Raw genomic sequence first — 24,441 nt, 5'->3', positions numbered from 1 at the left:
CAAGTTGGCCAGGCTGGTCTCAAACTCCTGGCCTCAAGTGATCAGCCTGCCTCAGCTTCCCAAAGTGCTGAGATTACAGGCGTGGGCCACCCTGCCCAGCCATTCTATTCTATTCTATTCTATTCTAAAGCCTTTACAACTTTCAGAAACATGAATGCATTTGTTTGCTGTGGTGAAGAATGCAGGATCAGCCAGGTGCAATGGTTCACGCCTATTATCCTAGCACTTTGGGAGGCCAAGGCGTGCAGATCACTTCAGTCCAGGAGTTCGAGACCAGCCTGGGTGACATAGCAAAACCCTGTCTATATAAAAAAAAATTAGGGAGGCATGGTAGTGTGCACCTGTAGTTCCCGCTACTTGGGAACCTAAGTTGGGAGGACCGCTTGAGCCCAGCAAACGGAGACTGCAGTGAACCAAGATCATGCCTCTGCACTTCAGCCTAGATGACAGAGCTAGACCCTGTCTCACACTAACAAACAAACAAACAAAAAGAATGCAGGATATGTGAAAGCACCTAGAAAAAAGTTTCAATGGCCAAGCAAAATGGGTCATGCCTGTAATCTCAACACTTTGGGAAGCCAAGGCAGGCACATCACTTGATGTCAGGAGTTCGAGACCAGCCTGGCCAACATTGTGAAATCCTGTCTCTACTAAACATACAAAAATTAGCCAGGCGTGGTGGTGTGCCTATAATCCCAGCTACTTGGGAAGCTGAGGCAGGAGAATCGCTTGAACCTGGGAGGCGGAGGTTACAGTGAGCTGAAATCGAGTCATTGCACTGCACTCCAGCCTGGGCGACAGGGCAAGACTATCATTAGTTAATTAATTAATTAATGGTTTAATGCACAGTAGGTGCCCACTAATTCCAAATCTGTAGGTTGCTTGACTGAGGTTGCTTGACTGCAGCCACTCTTAACTAAGATTTTAGAGACACAAAATTAGCTATCTTCCTATCCATCTGTGTTGAATTGAAATTGGGTCACTGCAGATAATCATTAATTAAGATGAGGTCATTAGGGTGGGCCTTATTCCAATACAACTGGTATCCTTACAGCAAGGAGAAACTTGGATACGGACACACACCCAGGGAGAACACCAGGTGAACAGGAAGGAATTACGTCGGTATGGTGCTTCTGCGGGCCAAAGAATGTCAAAAGACCACCAGAAGCTAGGGGAGGGCACGGAACAGACTCTCCCTCAAGGCCCTGAGAAGGAACCAATTCTGCCTCCACTCTCAGATTTCTGCCCTCCAAAACTATGCAACAATACATTGCTGTTGTTAAAGCCACCCAGACTGTTGTACTTTGTTACATGAGCCCTAGCAAACAAATATACCATCCAAGCTCACATCTTCTCTTGTGGCCACTCAATGGCATCACATCTCTTGGGCGCTGGTCCCCGACTCTAAGCAGAGTCACACCTCAACTGATGGCCGAGTTTAATGAGCGTGTCTTACAGCTCTTCACTCTATCATCAAGTAATAAAGCCCCAAAATAAGAGACAGGATGGGGACAGCACAGGATGCTCAACCTCACATCCTAGTTCAGAGATAAGAAAAGGAATCTCCAGGGTAAAAGGACAGACACTAGCTGCACTGCCTCACTGAAGCAAGAAAAGCCATTCTTCTCAATTTTTCTACTTTGTTGGCCCACTCCTTTTCTTCCCGTGGTGAATAAAAACACCCAAGGGGAAATGCGGACCCATTCATCAACATTCCTAGCCAGACAGTGAGCTGCTTAATGGCTTTATCGATTCCTTGTTTTGCTCTACATTATGTGTTACAATGGCTCAAGCAGTCCATACAAGAAGAATCAAGATGGTGTTGGCCAAAAGGCATTATTTCATTTTAAGCTTGTTACCACTGAGACCAGTCAACCCTGAACAGAAGTAGCCGAGTTTCAAAACAAGCATGTTCAAAATTTCTATTCACTCAGTGCCAATGGCTCCTTCCCATAGCCAGTGTCCCTCAGTTTCAAAGCCGTGTCTTGGTTGGTAAAGAAAAACAAACTGTGGCAACTACTGTACCCTCTAAGTGGATTTTTCGTGCTAGAATAATGTTTCGCTTTGTTTTATACTCCGTGACAATGGCTCCAAAGTGCTTTAAGAGGATAAATTTCTTATTACTAAAATGTCCCTAATGACAACTAACACAAATCACTCTATCCATTTTCACATAAATATCAATATTTAGCAAAAATAAAGTGATTCAGTGGCTCACAGAAATCTGTCAAAGAAATACAGGGTCTTCAACATCCTTGCAGATTTATCCATTTTAATAGATTAAATTAAAGATGACATAAGCCCACAACACACAGGAAATTCAAACCAATTTATTAAGTTCAGGACAATGACCTAACCCCAAATCCTACATGGTAAAAAGATTATATCAGACCCTTTAACAAATGGACTTAGATGCCCTAGACAATGTGGGCAGCTGGTGGTATTCTAAACTAACAGACCAGGGAAAGTAAAATTCAACATTAAATGTTCTTTCTATACCATTTATTTCAATCAAATATGCAGTCAGGCCTCCATAACAGCAGGTTCCACATCCTTGAATTCAATCAACAGCAGATCAAAATCCAAGGATCAAGAGGGCCAATGATAAGGGACTTGAGCATCTGCAAATTTTGGTATCCACAGGGAGTCCTAGAATCAATACTCAGCAGATATGGAGGGCGGATAATACAGTATGGTCTGAATCTGTCACCCAAAGGTGGAAACCTGCTCCCCAATTCAGCAGTGTTGGGTGGAGCATAATGGGAGGTGTTTGGGTCCTGGGAGCACTGCCCTCATGAATGGATTAATGTCATTAAGGAGGGAGTGAGTTTGTTACTGGGAGAGTAAGTTCCTTATAAAAGGACTAGTGTGCCCCTTCCCTACCTCGCCTTCTCTTTGCCTTTCCACAATGGGATGACACAGCGAGAAGACCCTCACCACATGCTGGCCCCTCAATCTTGGACTTCCCAGCCTCCAAAAGCCTGCAGTAATAAATTTCTCTTCACTATAAATTACCTAGTCTTAGGTATTCTGTTATAACAGCACAAAATGGACTAAGACGTATGTTACTAAAATGTAGGTTAAGCCGCATAAAAACCTTGAGACAATTATTCACTTCTAAAAAGTAATTGTGTCTCACTAGGGAGTAACAGTAAACATAACAATAATAATAAACTAATTGAGACTCTAAACTCATATTCATGCAATTGTCATTTTTGTTGTCTTTTCTCCTTGTCAAAAAGGAAACAATTACAAACTAGCAAAGAGGAGACTTGGGTTCAAACTCACTTCTGCCACCAACTCACAGTGACTCTGAATGGGCCTCAGACTTTGTGAATCTCAGTTTCCTCGTCGGGAATGAGAGAAGTGTTACACTAGATAAAAAACAAATAGCTCCCTTTAAAGCCTCAGATAGCAAGTGTCTTGCCCTACACTGCCCCAGTTATTTGTCAAATAAAGAGGTCATGCTACGTGTTTCATATACTGTGCTTCAACAACAACAAATCCATCCGAATTGAAACAGATTCTGTGTTTTGAAAACCACTAGTGAAATCTGTTTTTCTCTTGCAAAAACTCCTGTTGTTTGTATAAATGAATATGTATGTTGTCTCACACTCACACAGTAGAAGTAATGTGAAACTATGGTACAATTCCACTTAATTTAAGCTAAATGTACATATCCACTGTCTTCTTACAATGGAAAACAAGTTGAGACTGCGGGGTTCAGGAATGAGGGGGTGACAACAGATAAAATTTCTATGCTAACCGAAGCATTTCAAAGATAAGCAACTTTTCAAGAATACTCTTTGTCCTAAAATATCCTTTGGCCAAAAGTTACTGAAAACTGACTAAGAAGAATACATTTTCCATTCTAAAACCAAATACAAATTGAGATTGTGCAAATTTGTTTTCAAAATGAATTGTCCTTCTGCCTAAATGGATTTTTGCCTTGAACGTAGGCTATGTACAAATTACATGAGGTAGTGGAGTTTTCTTTTCAAAAATACCTTCAATTTTTCCAAGTCTTGCTAAAAAAACACAATGGTACTAACACTTCAGGCTATAGCTGCTTATTCTTTAAACACTTTGTTTACTGAGAGAAACAGAAGTATAAAAAGAAATGCAACAAATAAATTATCTAATCTTTTCCCTTAGAGTGAACACTAGATAGATTTCTTGGCTACTATATGAATCAGTTACCTAAACCTATAAAACCAATAAAGACTCCAGGACCCCAACCCAGTTTTACATGTAAATATTAGACAGTCCCACTGAGCTTGACAGATGCTGTGTCAAGTATATAAATGATATTCCAGCCTACTAGCCTATGAATATAATGTCTTTTCAATTAGGAGAAGGGTCAAGGTAAAGTTACCAAAATGAAATTCTCTACCACCTTCTCTCAAGCAGTCACAGGAAATGCCTCCTTTGCCCGAGTTCTGACATCTAGTCCCTTTCTTGGAATTGCAACACTGCTGACCTGTCTTGGAGAATATACAAACTTTGAGGACACATTCCCAGCTGTAAGAAGAGACATCTTGGAGTTCCCACCATCTTACTTCAGTCAATTTCAACTAACTTTGAGCAGCTAAGTAACACATAATTAGACTTTTTTCCCCTTCTACAAAAGAAGTACAACGTTAACATGTACTAGCACCTAGCACAGAAACAAACAGTTCACCAGCAAACACAGACAATGAAGTTCCCACATTCAGAGCACAAAGGAAAAAAAAAAAAAAAAACACATCTTGTTTGGTTTCGTCCAGGGGAAGTGGGAGATTATTGCTGCTCTCGTTATACAGACACATGCAGCATGTCCAGACACAAACCAAAAAACGTAGACTGTCATCTGTGTGTTTTGACAAAATGACAAACATCTGTAAATAAACAGATCAGTTTTCTCGCTTTTCATCCAGAGAGGAAAAACTTTCATTTTCCCACAACAGACAAGGAACGGCCGGGCGCGGTGGCTCACGCTTGTAATCCCAGCACTTTGGGAGGCCGAGGCGGGCGGATCACGAGGTCAGGGGATCGAGACCACGGTGAAACCCCGTCTCTACTAAAAATAACAAAAAATTAGCCGGGCGTGGTGGCGGGCGCCTGTAGTCCCAGCTACTCGGAAAGGCTGAGGCAGGAGAATGGCGTGAACCCGGGAGGCGGAGCTTGCAGTGAGCCGAGATCGCGCCACTGCACTCCAGCCTGGGTGACAGAGCGAGACTCTGTCTCAAAAAAAAACAGGCAAGGAATGGTTAAAAGAAAAAAAAATCAGTGCACTAATTGTAACAATTCTCTGTCGATTTCAGACTTTAGCTATGCTTAGATCAGGCCAATTTTATTGTAACATCGTGTTTCTTCCTGTAAACTATTTCCCCAAACACACTGTGCACATTTCTCAGTCACGCTTTATTGATAAGAGTTAGGCCTGAAAGCAGGGCTGCCAGATTATTAGTGTAGTATATAAATTAACAAAATGCAAAGTAGCGATGGATGTCGGCGCCACTGGCGCAACCAACCCAAGGCAGGTTTGAGGCTCAAACCAAGGACCTGGCACAAAGTAGACACCCAATAAATATCTGCCAAATGAGTAACACTCTACCTAACAACACACAAAACATCATCAGTCCTGGGTGTGCTTCAGCAGAAATAACTGATTGGATGGAAGAGGTGGTATGCAGAGGAGGTGATCCTCCAACTCTCTGAAGTTGCTCTTGTCCTCTAAATAGGCAGCATTTGTAATCACTGTCTCTCTTCTGCTTGCACTCCCAACGTCTAACAGCCACAATTAAGGCCTGACCTACTTTCTTCGAGCCTATCTGCACCTCAGGCACCAAGTCAATTCACACTTGGTCCACTCAGAATGGAAGAAATGCCCATGTAACTAACAGCCCACAGCTGCACCCTACACAGGCAGAGATGCAGGGCTCTGCGTTGTAATCCACCCGGCGCCCTCCTCCCGGAGGAGTATCTTCATCCTCTCTTTGTGTTTAAATCCATTTTGGCCCACAGCATTCTGATTAGTCTGTGCTGGGCAGAGGACAGGCTTCCAAATACTTATTCACTCAATCCAAACATTCAGGAACAGGTAGGCTATTCTGTTAAGAACCATGCCTAGTATATAGTTCAGATTCTGCTTTCAAAATTGTGCTTTTTTTTTTTTCAAAAAGTAATTCTAAAAATCAATACACATTCATTACGAGCCACAGTGAACATCCTGAGATGCATTTTATTTTTTAAAACACAGCTGTCTGTCTGCTGCCTACATTGCTTTACCAAACTCTAAGTGATTAAGGAAAAAAGAGAATTCGTTTGCTGTGATAATACACAGATCTGTGTATCTTTCCAATTGCCTTCAAGGTTGAAAGAAATGAGGTCTTGATGAGTACCAGCTAGCTATTAATTAGATTTAGTAGCAACAAAATATTACTTTTCAAGCACTTTAAAGAACTGAGAACAGCTACAGAGCTCAGCAGAAGAATTTTTCTGGCTTTTTTTTTTTTTTTTTTTTTTTTTTCAGTTTTCCTGACCCGCTTTTCTAACTTCTCTCCTCATTAAAAATGCCTCAATCTGAAAGGAAATGAAGAGAACAGGAACAAGAGCTGATGAGTAAATGCAAGTGATTATTATAAGAACCTCATTCATCTCCAATTTTTGAAACCCAGTTCATTTTGTTTAGCTAAGAAAAGGAGAACTGTATACACAGCTTGTTTTTAAGGAATAGATTTAAGCCTTTATGCAGAAATTCCCACCCATGTAACCAGTTATTTTAACTGTGAGGAAAATCTGGACCATCTTTTGTGGTGGTTTTGTTTTGTTTGTTTGTTTGTTTTCATTATTTTTACCTAGCTAACGAAGGAAATGCTGATTCCTGGTCTTAAAGGAAACTATAGGAACATCTAAAAGCAATTCATCATGGTGGGGCCTCTCTTGACACACACTGCTTTAGGGTTTCAAAGGTGTGTGAGCCCTGGTGGGGGAAGGAGGTGCCCAGCGTGTATACAGGGATATGCCATGAGGAAGAGATGGATATGGGCCAGAGTTCCCTGACTTGCTCCAGCGCTGCACACATCTCCAATTCCAATGTGCATAGGAATTGCTCCAAGAATCTTTTTAAGAACAGATTCTGATCCATGAGATCCCACAGTGGGGCCTAAGAGTCTATGAGTCTGCATTTCCAACAAGCTTCCAGGTAATGGTGATGCTGCTGACCAGAGCATGATACCCTGAGTAGTAAGACACAGAATATCCTAGAATACCCTAGGCCCAGTCAGGACCTATATTGTTTTTGCCTGCCCAGTATTTATTGTCCCTAAGGAACCACCTTCAGCACAGCCCCATGGGCCATACTTAGGTCAAGGATGGGGCCATGCCCCAAGTGGAGTCCAGTAAGGGTCAGCCCCACGGTTTTGCAGGAACTTGTGGGGGAAAATGGATGTCTTCCTAACAGGGCTATTCAACCTGTGGAACACAAACTTGTGGGACTGCCTCCACCAGAATTCAAGGAGGTGGGAGGGTGATTTTCAGAGACAGGGTGAATATTGAGAGAGTCCACAAGCTAGACAGATCACCCCCTTTCTTTAAAAAAAAAAAAAAAGAAAGAAAAAGAAAAAGAGAGAAAAGAAAAAATTGGTGTTTCCTACAATGACTACTAAGAAAATCATATGCAACTATTTTGAATAGGCTAAACTTTATATAAAAGCAAAAATTGCATGTTGCAACATCCATTTACCCTGGCATAGTTTAAGCTTCAGAGAAAGGGAAAATTCAGTCGTTTTTCCCCCCAGTGCCTCTGAGAGAAACTCCAAGCAGTTCGGGCTCATCCAACATTGTATTCATGCTGATTGACTTACACAGCAGTTTCTAGGCCGTACTTGCTCTGAAGGCGGGAACACGTCTTAGTTATCCTTTCCAGTCTCCGCACAAAACTCAGGAACTGACATACAGCAGAGAATTAACAATTAGCACTCCACTGCTGGGCACGGTGGCTCACACCTGTAATCCCAGCACTTTGGGAGGCTGAGGCAGGTGGATCACCTGAGGTTGGGAGTTCGAGACCACCTTGACCAACATGGAGAAACCCTGTTTCTACTAAAAATACAAAATTAGCTGGGTGTGGTGGACTGTAATCCCAGCTGCTCGGGAGGCTGAGGCAGGAGAATTGCTTGAACCCAGGAAGCGGAGGTTGCGGTGAGCCGGAGATCACACCATTGCACTCCAGCCTCGGCAACAAGAGCAAAAGTCCGTCTCAAAAAAAAAGAAAAAAACAATTAGCACTCCACTCTGTGGAGGAGCACTTCATATCTGTTATCTTCTGGAACATCCCCTTCTACCCCTTTGAGGAACAATTCTTAAGGATCCTTGGGGAAATCAAGTTCAGAATAGGTTGACTAACTTAGCCGGTTATGCCTAGAAACAGGATTCAAACCATATCTAACTACCAGTTCCAAAGCCCTTGTCACCATCTACCCAGTTCCAAAGCCCATGTCCCCAACCCCAAGCACTATATATGGTGCTTCAGTGAATATTTTTAAGCCAGAGCATTATCATGCTTCCACCACCAAGTTCAAAACCTGATGTCCACAGGATTCTCTCCAGTTCCTCTACACACCTCACTGCTCTCTCGTCTTCCTACTCCTTCTCCATCTCCTTTCCATGCCACGGGCCTAGAGAAGGAGAAGCCACTGGTCCCTTTCCCCTCTGCCGAAAGGCAATTCAGCATTAAGGCAAGGACATCTTATCTGTCCCTCAACAACAGACGGAAGAAAACCCATTGCAGGCCCAGGGACACAGCAGATAGGATGTCCTGGATTCATATAAACTTGGCCTGCAATTATCACAGCAAGCTCATCCCTGTGCCCTCTCAACCTCCAAGAAAAGAAAAAAAAACAAATAGTATCCACAAGAAGAAAAGCTGAGAGGACCAGCTAGTGGAGACTGAATCTTGCCCTCGGGTATCCAGTACCACAAGAAGGGGAGGGCTAGCCAAGACCCTCGTTTCTATTATCCTATGATCCAACGGTCCCAAATCTCTGTATTGACCCTAAACAAATACTGGCGAATGTGCACAAGGAGGTACATATAAAGACTGCTTTCTGTGAAGTGGCCTTAACAGAAGAATGCCTAATTACATTTGTAGCATTTCTTTTTTTGGGACAGGGTCTTGCTCTGTTGCCCAGACTGCAACACTGTGGCATAAACGTGGCTCACTGAAACCTCCACTTCCCACAGGCTCAAGCGATTCTCTCACCTCGGCCTCTCAAGTAGCTGGGATTACAGGCATGCACCATCACACCTGGCTAATTTTTGTATTTTTAGTAGACATGGTGTTTCACCATGTTGGCCAGGCTGGTCTTGAACTCCTGATCTCGAGTGATCTGGCCTCCCAAAGTGCTGGGATTACAGGCATGAGCCACTGCACCTGGCACCTCTGCAACGTATTTTTAACAACAGAATACTATACTGTAACTAAAAAGACTATGCTCAATGTATTAGGGATCAACAATGAAGTATTTTTTAAACTATTACCAAATGAAAAAAGCAAGCAATACAATGATGAATACAGCGTATTATTCATGTAAAAATAATCTATGTATTTCTATAAATATACTTTTGTAAAACTATTCAAATCTCTTCATACTCTAGGGCAGCAGGACGAGAGGAAGTAGTCAACAGATGTAAGCCTTAGTTGAAATGTTCTAAGAAAAAAACGTATTTATGTATTATACTTTTTTTTTTTTGAGATGGAGTCTTGCTCTGTTGCCCAGGCTGGAGTGCAGTGGCGTGATCTTGGCTCACCACAATCTCCACCTCCCAGGTTCAAGCAGTTGTCCTGCCTCAGCCTCCCAAGTAGCTGTGATTACAGGTGTGCACCACTGCGCCAGCTAATTTTTGTATTTTTTTTTTTTTAACAGAGACGGGGTTTGGCCATGTTGGCCAGGCTGGTCTTGAACTCCTGACCTCAAGTGATCTGCCCATCTTGGCCTCCCAAAGTGCTGGGATTACAGGTGTGAGCCACCACACCCAGCCTAATTTTTTTTATTAAAGAAAAAAATAAATGCCCATAATGCCTACTCCAGGAGTAGATGCTGCCATGCTCCCAGCCCATCCATCTCAATCTGAAATAGAAGATGATGCCATCCTGAGAAGGATTGTGCCCAATGGTACACGGACACAAGCTTTAGCCATTTCCAAAGAGCTATGTCATCCTCAGTTACCACTTACCATGTGTCTTGGAAAGCATCAGTCTGAAACCCTCTGGTTCCTAGCATCATCTCTGGCCTAACTCCTCAACTTCTCACCACAGATTCCCTAAAACTGTGGGTCTCTTGCTCTAGCCAACTTTGAGTGGCTGTTTTCTATAAATCTAGTCTAGTAACTGACCCTGACTACACACCCATATTCGACTTTCATTTTCCAGGCTGAGTTTAGGCAGCATCTATCCATCCATCCACCCATCCAATGTCCACCTATCCATCCACCCATCCACCCATCCATCCACCCTACAACTCTTCACTAAGCAGCTGCCACGTGTCCCCATGTGCTAAGCACACAGCAATGGACAAGGCCATCCTGACACTCAGACCAGTCTAGTGGCATGAACTACGCACACTGACACCCCCACCCCACCCCATCAACCACCTGAATTCTGAAAGTTCAGAATGACTTTGAGTCACCAACAACCAAAATGCAAAAGAATTGCTTTCAAATCCTAGCCCTGCCACTGGCCAGTTGTGTAACTGGGGGAAATTTTTTCTGTGAGCCTCAAAGTTTTCTCATTTCTATGAGAGAGACAGTATCTTAGAAGCAGATATCGAGAAGACCCTTGTATCTCATGGGTTTGGGGTAAAGATTAAATTAATATATGCAAAGTGCTAAGTTCAGGACCTGGAACATATTCAACAAGTGATAGTTTCCTTAATGAGATGGTATTAGAGTTAAGAGTTGGCAGGCTTTTTCTGTAACAGGCCATATAATAAATATTTTAGGCATGCAGGCTACACAGCATTCTTCCATGTGGTGCTGTTTACAAAAAACAGATATGGCTATTTCAATAAAATATGGGCATGGGTATTTCAAGAAAACTTTACTTATGGACCTGAAATGTGAATGTCATATAATTATGTCTGCCTCAAAATAGTATTATTTTTAATTATTTTCAACAATTAAAAATGTAGCAAAATATTCTTAGCTTGCTAGCTGTACAAAATAGGCAGTGGGCCAGATTGGGTGGTCCCAGGCTATGGTTTGCTGACCCATGTTTTACAGGAAATCCTATAAGCTATGGAGAGATCAAGAAATCCCAACTTAGTATGCTATGAATTTTTCCTCCCTGTAGAGAGCTGACTACAACTGCCGTTTGTTGCAGAAGTCTCCAGGACTGTGCTACTTGAAGAAAACAACAGAACATCTATGCATCCATATACATGGATGCATATATGAGTATGTGTGTGTATATATTTTTTCATATATATGAATGTTAATAAATATTTATCCCTCCTACGGCCGGGCGCGGTGGCTCATGCCTGTAATCTCAGCACTTTGGGAGGCCAAGGCAGGCGGACTGTCTGAGCTCAGGAGTCTGAGACCAGCCTGGACAACACGGTGAAGTCTCGTCTCTACTAAAATACAAAAAATTAGCAGGGAGTGGTGGTGTGGGCCTGTAGTCCCAGCTGCTCCAGAGGCTGAGGCATCAGAATTGCCTGAACTCAGAAGGTGGAGGCTGCAGTGAGCCAACATCACTCTGGCCTGGGCAACAGAGCGAGACTCTGTCTCAAAAAAAGAAAAAAAGAAAAAAAAAGTATCCCTAAATTTTGTATTTCTGGAATGTTTTATGATAGATATAACATCAGCATAAGAGTACAACTGTAATTTAGGAAAGTATGTATAATAGGGGTATATGTTCAAAACTTTCTCCCTGCAGTAAGAGTACCAGATCACAAAGAGTTGAAACGAGCTCTCCATGCCTCCTTTCAGAAACAAGACACGTAACTGTAATAAAAAGCAAATAATAACCTGAATCTAACCACAGGAAGCATCACACAAATCCAAAGTGAGGGAGATTCTACAAAATTAAATGGTCTGTACTCTTGGAGGGGCAGGGTTATGAAAGAGAAAGTTCCTAATTTAAGAAGACTTTTTAAAGAGACAAGACAACCCAATGCAATGTGTGATCATGGATTTGGATCCTGGACCAGAAAAAAAGTTTAAAAAAAAAAAAATGGGACAGCTGCAGTGGTTCATGCCTGGAATCCCAACACTTTGTGAGGCCAAGATGGGAGGATCACTTAAGCCCAGGAGTCTGAGGCCAGCCTGGGCAACACAGTAAGGCCATCTCTACAAATATAAATTTTAAAAACTAGCTGGACATGGTGGTGTGCACCTGTAGTCCTAGCTACTCAAGAGGCTGAGGTGGGAGGATTGCTTGAGCCCAGGTGGTTGAGGCTGCAGTGAGCTATGATTGTGCCACTGTACTCCAGCCTGGATGACAACGTAAGACCCTGTCTCAAAAAAATAAAATAAAATAAAATAAAAACTTTTAATTGTTTCCTATAAAATAAGACATTAGTGGGATAATTAACTAAATTTGAATAAGGTCTGTAATTACATAACAATGTATCGGAGTTGGTTTTCTGATGTTGATGACTGTATTATACTTAGGCAAGAGAAAGTCCCTGTTTTGAGGAAACACATCTTGAAGTCTTTAAAGGTAAAGAAACATCACGTCTGCAACTTAAACTGCTCAGAAAAAAAAAAGTGTGTGTCTGAGAGAAAATGAGTCTGAGAGAGAGTGTATATGTGCATAGAGAGAAAAAACAAACGCGATCAACTTAACATCTGGAGAACCTGAGAAGGGGACACAGAAATACTTTGTACAATTTTGCAACTTTTCTAGAAATCTGAAATTATTTCAAAATTTAAAAATTTAAGCACAAGGAATAAATGATAGCTACAAGTTCTCTGTTAAAAGCCCTTTATAGGTCGGGCACGGTGGCTCACGCTTGTAATCCCAGCACTTTGGGAGGCCAAGGCGGGCGGATCACGAGGTCAGGAGATCGAGACCACGGTGAAACCCCGTCTCTACTAAAAATACAAAAAATTAGCCGGGCGCGGTGGCGGGCGCCTGTAGTCCCAGCTACTCGGAGAGGCTGAGGCAGGAGAATGGCGTGAACCCGGGAGGCGGAGCTTGCAGTGAGCGGAGATTGCGCCACTGCACTCCAGCCTGGGCAACAGAGCGAGACTCCGTCTTAAAAAAAAAAAAAAAGCCCATTATACACAGCATGACTGTTTGCTTTCTACATTTCTATTTTACACAATAATGTAGGGAGATATTGGCCATCAGTGCTACAAATAAGCTAACATCAAGACTGTGTATAATGTCACCATAGGCCCTTAATTTCTGCTGTGAGTAACATAAAAAGGAGTCAGAACACTGCCCCCATCCCCTGTAACAGTGGCCCCTGCAATGGATCATCACAGACTTGTTCTTGGCATCCACCAGGTGAGTCACACCTGCTCTGTGTCCTACATGTGGGCAGACAGCTGGAAGCAGACACATATATCTGGGCACAGAAATACCTGGGTAACACGTAGTCTACAAATGATAAGGAATAAACAGGGAGAGAACACAGTAGCCCAGTCTGTCTGATGATGCTCTAGCATTTCCACACCAATGTTAGTCAAAGAAGCCAAGTAGATCGTTTCCGGGAGGCAGCCTCAAAACAAATGGGACATCCAGACCAAAGGGATGTGTCAATGCCCTCCTGGTCCCACTGCCTTTCCCATCCCTATGTTTCCAGTTTGCAGATTCTCACAACCCTATTGGTCTCATCACTATGGCCAGTTCCTTCCCAGGAAGCCAGGCTCTCGAAAGTAGCAACTTTTCAGTAATGTTGGCCCTGCAGACAAGGTAACTTTAGAAACTGGTGGTGCAAACGAACAGAAGGAACAGTCAAGCTTTAGTTTCCTATCAGTGACCTGTGGAGATCCAAGGCAACAAGATCTAAAACCACCTCCAATTCCCCTGCACTGGGAAGGTGCTCACTGGTTGCCATATCATCTTCAAACACAAGAGTCCAATCCCAAACTCTTACATGAAAATGACCTGCTAATTGGGTCCCCAGTGCCTCCATCATAAATAGATACTACAACTGGTAGTGTAATTAGCAAGCTTCCGCTGCCAAGACAGCCACCTTTTTTTTTTTTTTCTATTTCCCACTGAAGAACTTGTCCTTCCTGACCTTAAGTTTCAAATCCTAGATATTTTGGGATGGAAAAGGTCTACTCAATCAGAGGAATCTATCACCCAATGAAAGCAATTAAAGTGGCAATTAAATCAAAATCCATACTAGCAAAACAAGGCAAAAAATAAGAAAAGTTAAGCAGAAAACAAAATGCATTAATAATTTCCTTTGTCTCAACCGTCCAGAGACTTCACTAAAAATTCATGTTATAATCCAATAGCCCAATCAGTGTCTTTTCATTTTCCACTGTGATGACCAACTAGATGGTTCCCCAAGGCAGGCAGCAGCACCTGGCACACAGTAGGTCCCCAACAAATGAAACAGGTTTGAGAGAAAAGGTTTCTTCAAGAATTTTGTGCCACTGACCAAAACAGAACTTGGATCTTCATCATTCATCTCCTAAGAATCAAACTGCACGCTGAATAAAAGATGTTTTAGTATTTGCAATATTGTCCTAATATTGTTTTCTTTTTTTTTGAGACAGGGTCTGGCTCTGTTGCCCAGGCTGGAGTGTGGTGGCACCATCTCAGCTCCCTGCAACCTTTGCCTCCTGGCCTCAAGCCATCCTCCCACCTCAGCCTCCCAAGTAGCTGGGACTATAGGCACATGGAACCACACCTGGCTAATTTTTGTACATTTTTTGTAGAGACAGGGTTTTGCCATGTTGCCCAGGCTGGTGTCCAACACCCGAGCTCAAGCGATCCGCCCTCCTCAGCCTCCCAAAGTGCTGGGATTTAGGTAGGAGTCACCACACCAGCCTCTAATATTGTTTTTTAGAATGAATCAACAACCCACCCAATGGCTATAGACCAAATGGCAACTCATAAGACTGCATGTTGAGGTTACCAATGATTTTCAGAAGATTGCCATTTTCCTCCACGTACCTATATGAATTATTCCCCTATTTGCTTTTCTTTCTTTTTCTTTTTTTTTTTTGAGACAGGGTCTCCCTCTGTCACCCAGGCTGGAGTGTAGTGGTGCCATCTTGGCTCCCTGCCACCTCTGCCTCCCAGGTTCAAGTGATCCTCCTGCCTCAGCCTCCCAAGTAGCTGGGACTACAGGTGCCAGACACCACACCTGGCTAGTTTTTGTATTTTTAGTACAGATGGGGTTTTGCCATGTTGGCCAGGCTGGTCTGGAACTCCTGAGCTCAAGCGATCTGCCCATCTCAGCCTCCCAAAGTGCTGGGATTAGAGGTGTGAACCACCACATCCAGCTGAATTCCCCTATTTTCTATAACGAACACACTTCAATAATTAGTGAAAAATTTATGAAAAAACGTGGAGATTAGAATGACATCCCATTCAAACAGAGAGCAGTCTTCAAACTCCAACATGTACCAAGTCACCTGGCGATCTTGCTGAAACACAAATTCTGATTCCATTGGTCTGGGGCGGGCAGAGATGCTGCATTTTTAATAAGTCTCCACATAAGGGCTGGACAAACTCAATGGAGCTGTGATTACTAAGGACCTATAAAACACAAAAATGATTCAGATGCCAACAATCCCAGTTTTAAAGAGATGATGATGGTAACAAGGCCTTAGATCAAAGCGGGGTAACACAAGCAAACTCGTACAATGAAAAATTAATGCATTTTGGGCATCAGCCAGAAAAAGTGGGAAAAAAAAAACTGAACTTTACTTGAAAGTACAGTGCTCTGCTGGAAGCGCTCATCTTCATAGTTAAAAACAAACGAAATTGCTTCGTATTGATTTTAAGTTGGAACACTTGCTGTCCAATAATGCCAGAAAAGGAAACAGAGCGAGGGACAAGATATGATAAGAGAGAGGAACTCTGGAGGTAATCAGACACTCTGCTGACCTCCACTCTAAGCAGTAGTTAAAACATGACAGAAAGGACTGGGTGTGGACAAAATACACGCCCAGACACGCAGCTCAGCATTCAGCTCACCCTCCAGGGCCTCTTACCATTATCGACTCTTTTTATTATTATTTTTAATCCAGACTCTAAATGTTGTTCAATTAAGTTTTACTCATTTCCTCACAGATCCTTAGGATTCTAATTTACAAATAAAATCAAGAGAAGCAGTTAAGGCTAAGTGTTATCAGCATGTCTCCTCCAGAGAGGCTGTCCCTAGCACCAAAATAAAAGTCCTCAGATTCCCGAAGATAAAAAGCTCAAAATGAATGAACTCGAAAAACCAAGCAGAGAAATGAAACGACTATTAAAGGATTATTTTTGGCAGGCAGGGGAGAAGGTTCCTGTCCTTCTCAACACATCTAGTTATCTACCCTTTTGTGTACTTCCAGCTGATACCGGTGCCCTTTGATTGAAAATGACCCAAATCAACCCTTGGTTAACGTGCGCATTAAAAGAATGTATTGAGAGAACTTTGGACATCTCAGAGACACCAATCAAGAGCCAAAGAATCCAGCTTTAGAAAAGGCGAGGATCAGAGTGGCTCTGAGCTTCAGGGAGCAGGAATTGAGAAAGATGAGGATGTCTTCATGTCACGTGGCTCGAGCCGCCAATTCTAGGGAGAAAAGGTGTATCGAGCCCAGCCTGACTTTTGTACCACCCTCAAAAAGGTGTGGACAGAGCTCCTCAATCAGCAGATGGTCCCATCAAGAACACAGAGAGGAGAGGAGATCAATACCCAAAGACTAGCAAACGTGACATTAGCAAAAAATGTTAAAGAGACGCTAGGCAGGCAAAAATAATAGCAGTACAATAAGAACAACAATAATCATGTGTCTGCTAGGGACCAGCGCTTTACTTACAGCCTCATCCAATTCTCCCGTCAGCTCTATGAGACAGAGACCATCACGCCATCGTATAGATGTACTGGGGCCTGAGGACACAAAGCTAGCCCATGACCAGCAAGCACAGAGACACTACAGTTTACAAGACCACCGTAAGGAAGCCACCGAGCCCTTCCCTGTGCTCAGTCTCCATGGACAACACCAAGTCTGAATGCCTCAGCCTTGCATTCAGGGGCCAGTCAATGCATCCAGCATTGGCTCACATGCGTCTCAACATTGGCTCCCAAGCCTCTCAAATCTCTGCAGGGCCCATCTGCCAGGTGACAGTCACGAATGGCTTTATACCGTGAGGAAGTACCTAAGATACAAGGCAGATATGGGTCCAAGTCCAGAAATGCATGATTCAGCTCTAGGAATCAGCCCGTTTGCCTCATGGTCAACCACTGTATGCTCATTATTGCCTCTGTTCACTTTATTGTGTTCACTTCATTGTGTATATAAAATACCAGCCAGGATACCCGTACATAGGAAGGTATCTTATCTCATTATTCTATCGCTCCTGAACACTAGGAAGGTATCTTATCTCATTATTCTATCGCTCCTGAACACTTGAGATCTGAATCAGTATTTCAGCGTGTTATTATAAGCTTCCATCTTACACTGCAACACATTGCTTTAGGGACTTTTTGCACACATTTTTGAACCCCCAAAACCCCAAGCAAAGTGCTAACACATGGAGTTTCCACTAACAGTTGACTTGAATCCATTATCTTCCTTGCAATAATGTACAAGAGGAAACTCCCTAATAGTTAAAAATCATAATGTCCCACTGGACATCTCAGGCATTCATTTCTGTATCTACAGCCTGGAAACAGGAAGGTCCAGAAGTCAACAGCTGGACCCAAGAGTGAGCCTGGCCATCCTTCCCTTCACAGCATCCCAACAAACACAGAATACATGGTTAAATTTAACATGAATTCCACTCTTATCAAACATAGGCAAAGGCTCCTGGGTTCATATCAGGGTACGTCCTGGCTATCCTCACCACTTCGGATAAACTGTTATATCTCATGCTGTCCCCATTCCCTCCTAGAGAAACTGCATCAATCTCAGAGTTGTGCCAGGAACAAAAAAAATGTACTGGACAGCTTTCCGCTTTGGCTACATGTGGTTGCTACTCTTGTGATTTTTATCATTTACATATAATGCCATGTATGAATATAGGATATATTCAGCATTCCCAGCACCAAAAAATTAATAAATAAAACAAAATAAGGGCCAGGTGCAGTAGCTCACGCCCTGTAATCCCAGCACTTTGGGAGGCCAAGGCAAGTGGATCACTTGAGACCAGGAGTTTGAGACCAGCCTGGGAAACATGGCAAAACCCTGTCTCTACAAAAAATACCGAAATCAGCTGGGCATGGTGGTACGTGTCTGTAGTCCCAGTTATGCGGGAGGCTGAGATGGGAGGATGGCTTGAGCCCAGTAGGGGGAGGTTGCAATGAGGCAAGATCACGCCACTGCACTCCAGCCTGGGCGTTAGAGCAAGACCCTGTCCCAAAAAAATAAAAATAAAAACAAAACAAAATAAAATAAGGGTATAGTACATGCCAAGATAAAGAAGGAACCATAGGCCAGGTGCAGTGGCTCATACCTGTAATCCCAGCACTTTGGGAGGCCGAGGTGGGCGGATCACTTGAGGTCGGGAGTTCGAGACCAGCCTGGCCAACGTGGTGGAATCCTGTCTCTACTTTGTAAAAATATAAAAATTAGCTGGGCGTGGTGGTGCGTGCCTCTAATTCCAGCTACTTGGGAGACTGAGGCATGAGAATCACTTGAACCTGGGAAGCAGAGGTTGCAGGGAGCCAAGATCGTGCCACTGTGCTCCAGCCTGGAGGACACAGCGAGACTGTCTCACAAAAAAAAAAAAGAAAAAAAGAAAAAAAGAAGCAACCATGGGTTCTCTCATTAACTCTGCCCCTGCTCCCCCTCTCACATTCTTGTGGCCACATGCTCTAAAACTGAGAAGCACAAACCTAACACCACAGGAGACAAAAAGCCCCACAGCTACGCACAGCCTGCACTCAGAAATGAATCAAATGCAGAGTCAGGGAACTAAGGTGGGGAAAAGGATGCCATGAAACCTTGCTACTAAAACCAGGGCTTCTGTGGTGTGTGGAGAAAGACAGCTGATTTGACCTTCCTTCTTACCCCAGAGCTTTTACACTTGAGTCTGATTAGCTAGTGTCTGGAACTAATTAACAGGTGTGTCATGAAAGAAAGACAAAAGCAAACCCTGGCAACTTTCTCTGGGGGAATTAGCGACTAGATTTACAACGCCTCCTCCAGGCTAGAACTAACTGAGAGCACAGTGAGATGGGATTCATTATTCAAAGAGTATCCACCTCCAGAGAAGTTTAAAATTCATCCCTGGCTACATGGCTGCTTCCTTGGCTATAGATGGGTATAAAAAAATACCATTGAGAAAAAGACCAGAATGGACCAAGCCCAGGCTTTGAAAAGTCAGAAAGCCAAGAAGGCACGTCTGCTATGCTCTAGGACTAACATGCCAATGAGGGAAACACAAGTATTTTCTCTCCATGAAGACATGACTTCCCTGTAACTACTGCAAAACCTCCAGAAACCAGTACAAATCACACAGTACCTTGCTAACATGCCCTCTGCAGACCAAGGGTATAATTATATCCTGTTACCCAAGGTAACTTAAGAAGATCTACTGAAGGGTTTCTGCAGCCGAAAGAAAATAATAACCGTTAAGTCCTTTTACTTTATTCTTAGCCACAGGAATAAAACACACTTACCCAGTTAGGTCTTTTTCCCTTACTTTTATTAACATATGTAACACTTACTAAGTTTAAAACACATTATAGTATTTTATCAACCATAAATCAGATGGCCGGGCGCGCTGGCTCACGCCTATAATCCCAGCACTTTGGGAGGCCGAGGCGGGCGGATCACAAGGTCAAGAGATCGCGACCATCCTGGCCCACGTGGTGAAAAGCCATCTCTACTAAAAATACAAAAATTAGCTGAGGCAGAAGAATCACTTGAACCCAGGAGGCAGAGGTTGCAGTGAGCCGAGATCACGCCACTGCATTCCAGCCTGGAGACAGACCCAGACTCTGTCTCAAAAAAAAAAAAAAAAAAAAAAAAATCAGAATAGAGTTGACCCTTGAACGACTCAAGGGTTAAGGGTACTGACTCCTGCACTGTTGAAAATCTGAGTATAACTACTGTTTGTTTTGTTTGTTTTGTTTGTTTGAGATAGGGTCTCGCCATGTTGCCCAGACTGGCTGCAAACTCCTGGGCTCCGACAATCCTCCTGCCTCAGCCTCCAGCGTAGCTGGGATTACAGGTTCCACCGTGCCTGGCTCAGAATACAACTTTGGACTCCCCAGGAGCTTTACTAATAGCCCACTGTTGACCAGAAGCCTTACTGATAACATAAACCATCAGTGAACACATTAACAGACATGCATTTTATGCATTTATGACATACTTTTTATTTTTTTCAATATTTCTCAGCTACGTGGTTGATCTGTGATTTTTAAAAAATTGTCACAAATCTCCAAAACATCTTCTAAGACATTTATTGAAAAAAAAAAATCCACGTATAAGTGGACCCACACATTTCAAACCCATGTTGTTCGAGGGTCAGCTGTACATACAAAGACTTCACCCTATTCCATGTATCCCTACAGTGGCCAAGTGCCAGAAAATGAAGACATCAGTCTAAGTTAGCCTTCTGTCCTCGCTCACCTGGCCTTTCTCCTTTTCAGAACTCAGCTCTTAAAGTACCCAAAATTCAATCCAGTAAGTGCAATTCACAAGCTGCGTGTAGACGGTTATCCATGTATGAACAGTAGCATCACACTGTCAGAACGAAGAGCACTGGCTTTGGAGTCAGAAGCCTGGCTTTCGCCGCTTTCAAAGTTACATGATACAGGGCAAATTTCTTAACTTAGCAAAACCTCTACTTTCACACCTGGGAAATGCAAGGATGAATTACAGATAAAGTCTGTCCAGCCCCTAAGATGAAGTTATTTTATTTTACCAGCTCATGCTCACAGTAGGTGCTCAAAAAATGGTTTGTGTTAGCCACATTGTAGAAAACACCTGTCAGAGTAACAGCAGAATGGCAGGGTGCCCTCCCTCACCCCCGGTGAGGGAGATGTTCTTCCCTTGGGGCTTACAGTGGAAAATACTACACAAGAGTAAAACTCCCAGACCCCATGAAGGGACACGGGGAGAGGGAGCTGTCACTAGAGGCAGATGCAGGTGATCACAGCACTCCCTAGAAAGGGTTTGCCTTGAAAACGTGGCAAGAGATAACTTGGCCAAAGTTCTGTGTGGACAGAAAGGTCTGGAGGACTAGTCTCTTTCAGAGTCACTCTGAGGTCTGGCTCTGCTAGTCCTCAGGGAACTCCTTTTGTTCCCATTCCCATGTGGGCACTCACAGGCTGCTCTCAGAAGCCCTCCCCTTAGTTTCCACGGCTCGAGATGGGGCCTGAGGATCCTTCAACACCCCTTCAATACCCTAACTGCAAGACTTTAACATCCTTGTTTATCCCTCGTAGAAGAACTTACCACTGAAACCCAGATTCTCATCACCTGCACCAAACAAAGGGCACGTGTCCACCCTGCCAAACATTCCCTGGGAAGGAAGCATTTCCATCGGGAACCTCAAAAACAATTAAACCGGGATGGGGTTTTCCCAGCTGTGCCTCTGCTTCCCTCCCTAGCCATGAGCCACCACTGCCCACGTCCTTGGCCTGTGGATGCACATGGACACAATGGGATCCAAGCTAGAAGCCCTTCCGGGCAGACCTGTTTTCTCATACGGGTATGTCCTGTCTGTCTCTCACATTCTCCACATTTTAATTTCCAAATTAAGTAGCAGGCTGGAGAGTAGAGAATATTCACTTTACTCGGAAAAGCCACCCATTTTAGCATATTCTGTTGGAAAAAGGAACCAAACATCCCAAGAGGGGATTTTGGATGTCTCCACACTGCTCAGATGCAGAGACCACCACCCAATCCAACTGGTCAAATCAATCCACAGCTGTATTAAAACCCGGACCACTGGTAATACCCTGGAGTCCAGAGCTTGGATCCTAAATGAGCTTGGCTATTCATGAAATACATGAAATTATACAGCCTCTTTCACCAGGCACCAGGGGCTGATTGCTGCAATGGATTCAGTCAAGGAGCTTCCGCAGGCCGTGTGCAATCTCTGAAAATCTCCAAGTTCTCTTCCGCTTTTCAAACTGCTGAGCAGGAGCTCAAGCGAGACGCTGTCCCTGGATTTCCTAGGTAGCAGGGACCAGTCTGCAACCCACACAGGTCCCACGGTGCAGCACCAGCAGGAACCAGGAGAGGGAGAAACCAATGCCAGGAACTCTGCTAAATGTCTACTCGTGAGCTGGTAAAATAATAATAACGGCTTTTATTTTCAAGTGCTCCCTGGATGCCAAGGCCTTACGTGGTTTACCTCATTTACTCCTCAAACCACCTTACGGAGCAGGGACTTTACCCCATTTCGCAGACGGGTAAACAGGCACGCAAAGCTAAATGACCCCACCCTGCTGTCCTAACATACCTGGAACATCCCGGAGGCAGCATCTTCTAGGAGTTTGCAGAGACCACCACCCAATCCAACTGGTCAAATCAATCCACAGCTGTATTAAAACCTCCTCCATCAATTACAAGAGTTTCTCTTAGCCCTACATTTTGAAGGGGTAGGGAAGAGAAAACAGGTAATCAATGTCACACAGGGGATTACAGCTGTGAAATGCTCTTCTGGAAGGTGAGAAAAGGTTGGAAAGAGCTCTCTAGACCAGTGCTGTCCGATAAAAATACAATGCGAGCCACATGTGTAATTTAAAATTTTATGGTAGTCACATGAAACAGTAAAAGGAAACAAGTGACAGTATTTTCAATGGCATTTTCTACTTAATATATCTAAAATATCATTTTAATAGGCAGTCAATGAAAAGTTTTAAAGAGATATTTCACATTCTGTTTTTTGTTTTGTTTTGTTTTGAGACGGAGTCTCACTCTGTCGCCCAGGCTGGAGTGAGTGGCGCAATCTCGGCTCACTGCAAGCTCCGCCTCCCAGGTTCCCGCCATTCTCCTGCCTCAGCCTCTTGGAGTAGCTGGGACTACAGGCGCCCGCCACCACGCCCGGCTAATTTTTTGTATTTTTTAGTAGAGACGGGGTTTCACCGTGGTCTCGATCTCCTGACCTTGTGATCCGCCCGCCTCGGCCTCCCAAAGTGCTGGGATTACAAGCGTGAGCCACCGCGCCCGGCCTTCCTTTTTTCATTTGTCTTTGAAATCTGGTGTATATTTTACACTTAAAGCACATCTCAATTTAGACATGCCACACTTGAAGTGTTTACTAGCCACATGTGGCTGGTGGCTACCATATTGAACAGAGAGCTCTATAGACATTTCACAGTAATTAAGCAAAGGCTCAACATCAAAAGGAATCTTGAGGTGGAAAAAACTCATATACAGGAAACAAATGCAGGACTACCTGATGTCATCCGAGTACTTGGTATGTTACCAAGCACCTAAAATTTATCTGATGTCAGCTTCGCAAATGAATTCCTTTCACCTTTCATCCCTACTCTTCAATTTCCTTATCAAAAGTAACACTGATCAGAGGACCACTCAAATTTTGAGAAACAAGCTACCCTAAAGGTGACAATAAACTTATTCAGAACAAACATAAGACACTCTGTCAGGTATAAACAACAGGGGGAAAGGATCCAATAAGTCAATCACAGTTTTAAAAACTGCTGTCACCAAGCCCATTCTTAACACTTACTTAAATAGCTAAGAATTCAGAAAGGTGTCACTTTGGAATATAAACAAGTCCTACAAGCGCCATAATCTGAGGCAAAACCTCTGGGCTTTGAAGAAAGGAAAAATAAGCAAGTGAATTTAGATCCCTAAACCTCCATTAGTGGATCTCACCAATTAAAATATGATGTAACCACCATCAAGAGACTGGATCTTTTTTTTCTGAATAAACGAATGTGAGTCAAATATAAGTTCAAATCAATTTCATGGCCCAGCAAACCTTAAAAATTGCCCATGTAGCAGCACACCTATTTGCAAGAATACAGTAGCCACTTGGATACACCTCTCTTTCTCATGCTATTTTCGAAGGTTGGTTAATCTGCCTTATTATAGCACAGAGACGGCACAAAAGTCCTCTCCCAGACCAACTACTGAAAATGATTCTAAGACCTAGTTCAGGCTTCAGTAGCACAGAGCTCTGTGATCAATTAGCAACATCTACCACAGCTATGGGAATGGGGACCATCAGCTCAAATGCCAATCTCCAGTTCCTCTGTAGAAAAACTGCAAAATAACACACAGGCACAGGAAGAAGACATATACTGTTCACTTTCATTGAACGTCCCTGTTTGTATGCACCCGGGGGGTGTG

General features: G+C 43.4%; 1 protein-coding gene across 5 annotated transcripts in view; it reads right to left on the bottom strand.

The window, feature by feature from the left end:
- Positions 1-24,441, bottom strand: part of PTPRG (protein tyrosine phosphatase receptor type G) — a 759,442-nt gene that overhangs the window by 720,797 nt on the left and 14,204 nt on the right. For 3 of the 5 annotated variants that reach the window (XM_058437116.1, XM_058437117.1, XM_058437120.1), the window contains exon 1: positions 22,583-22,990. The exons of the other annotated variants lie outside the window; for them this stretch is intronic. In XM_058437116.1, the coding sequence (XP_058293099.1) occupies positions 22,583-22,682 (100 nt within the window). In that variant the 5' untranslated portion in view covers positions 22,683-22,990. Of the gene's footprint in view, positions 1-22,582; positions 22,991-24,441 lie in introns of those variants that run through there. 5 annotated transcript variants of the gene reach the window in all.

This window comes from Hylobates moloch, unplaced genomic scaffold (genome assembly GCF_009828535.3).
Source record: "Hylobates moloch isolate HMO894 unplaced genomic scaffold, HMol_V3 SCAFFOLD_4, whole genome shotgun sequence".
In the NCBI taxonomy this organism is placed as follows: domain Eukaryota; kingdom Metazoa; phylum Chordata; class Mammalia; order Primates; family Hylobatidae; genus Hylobates; species Hylobates moloch.
The sequence above is the reverse complement of the archived record's forward strand: the minus strand, read 5'-3'. Positions and strand labels throughout refer to the sequence as shown.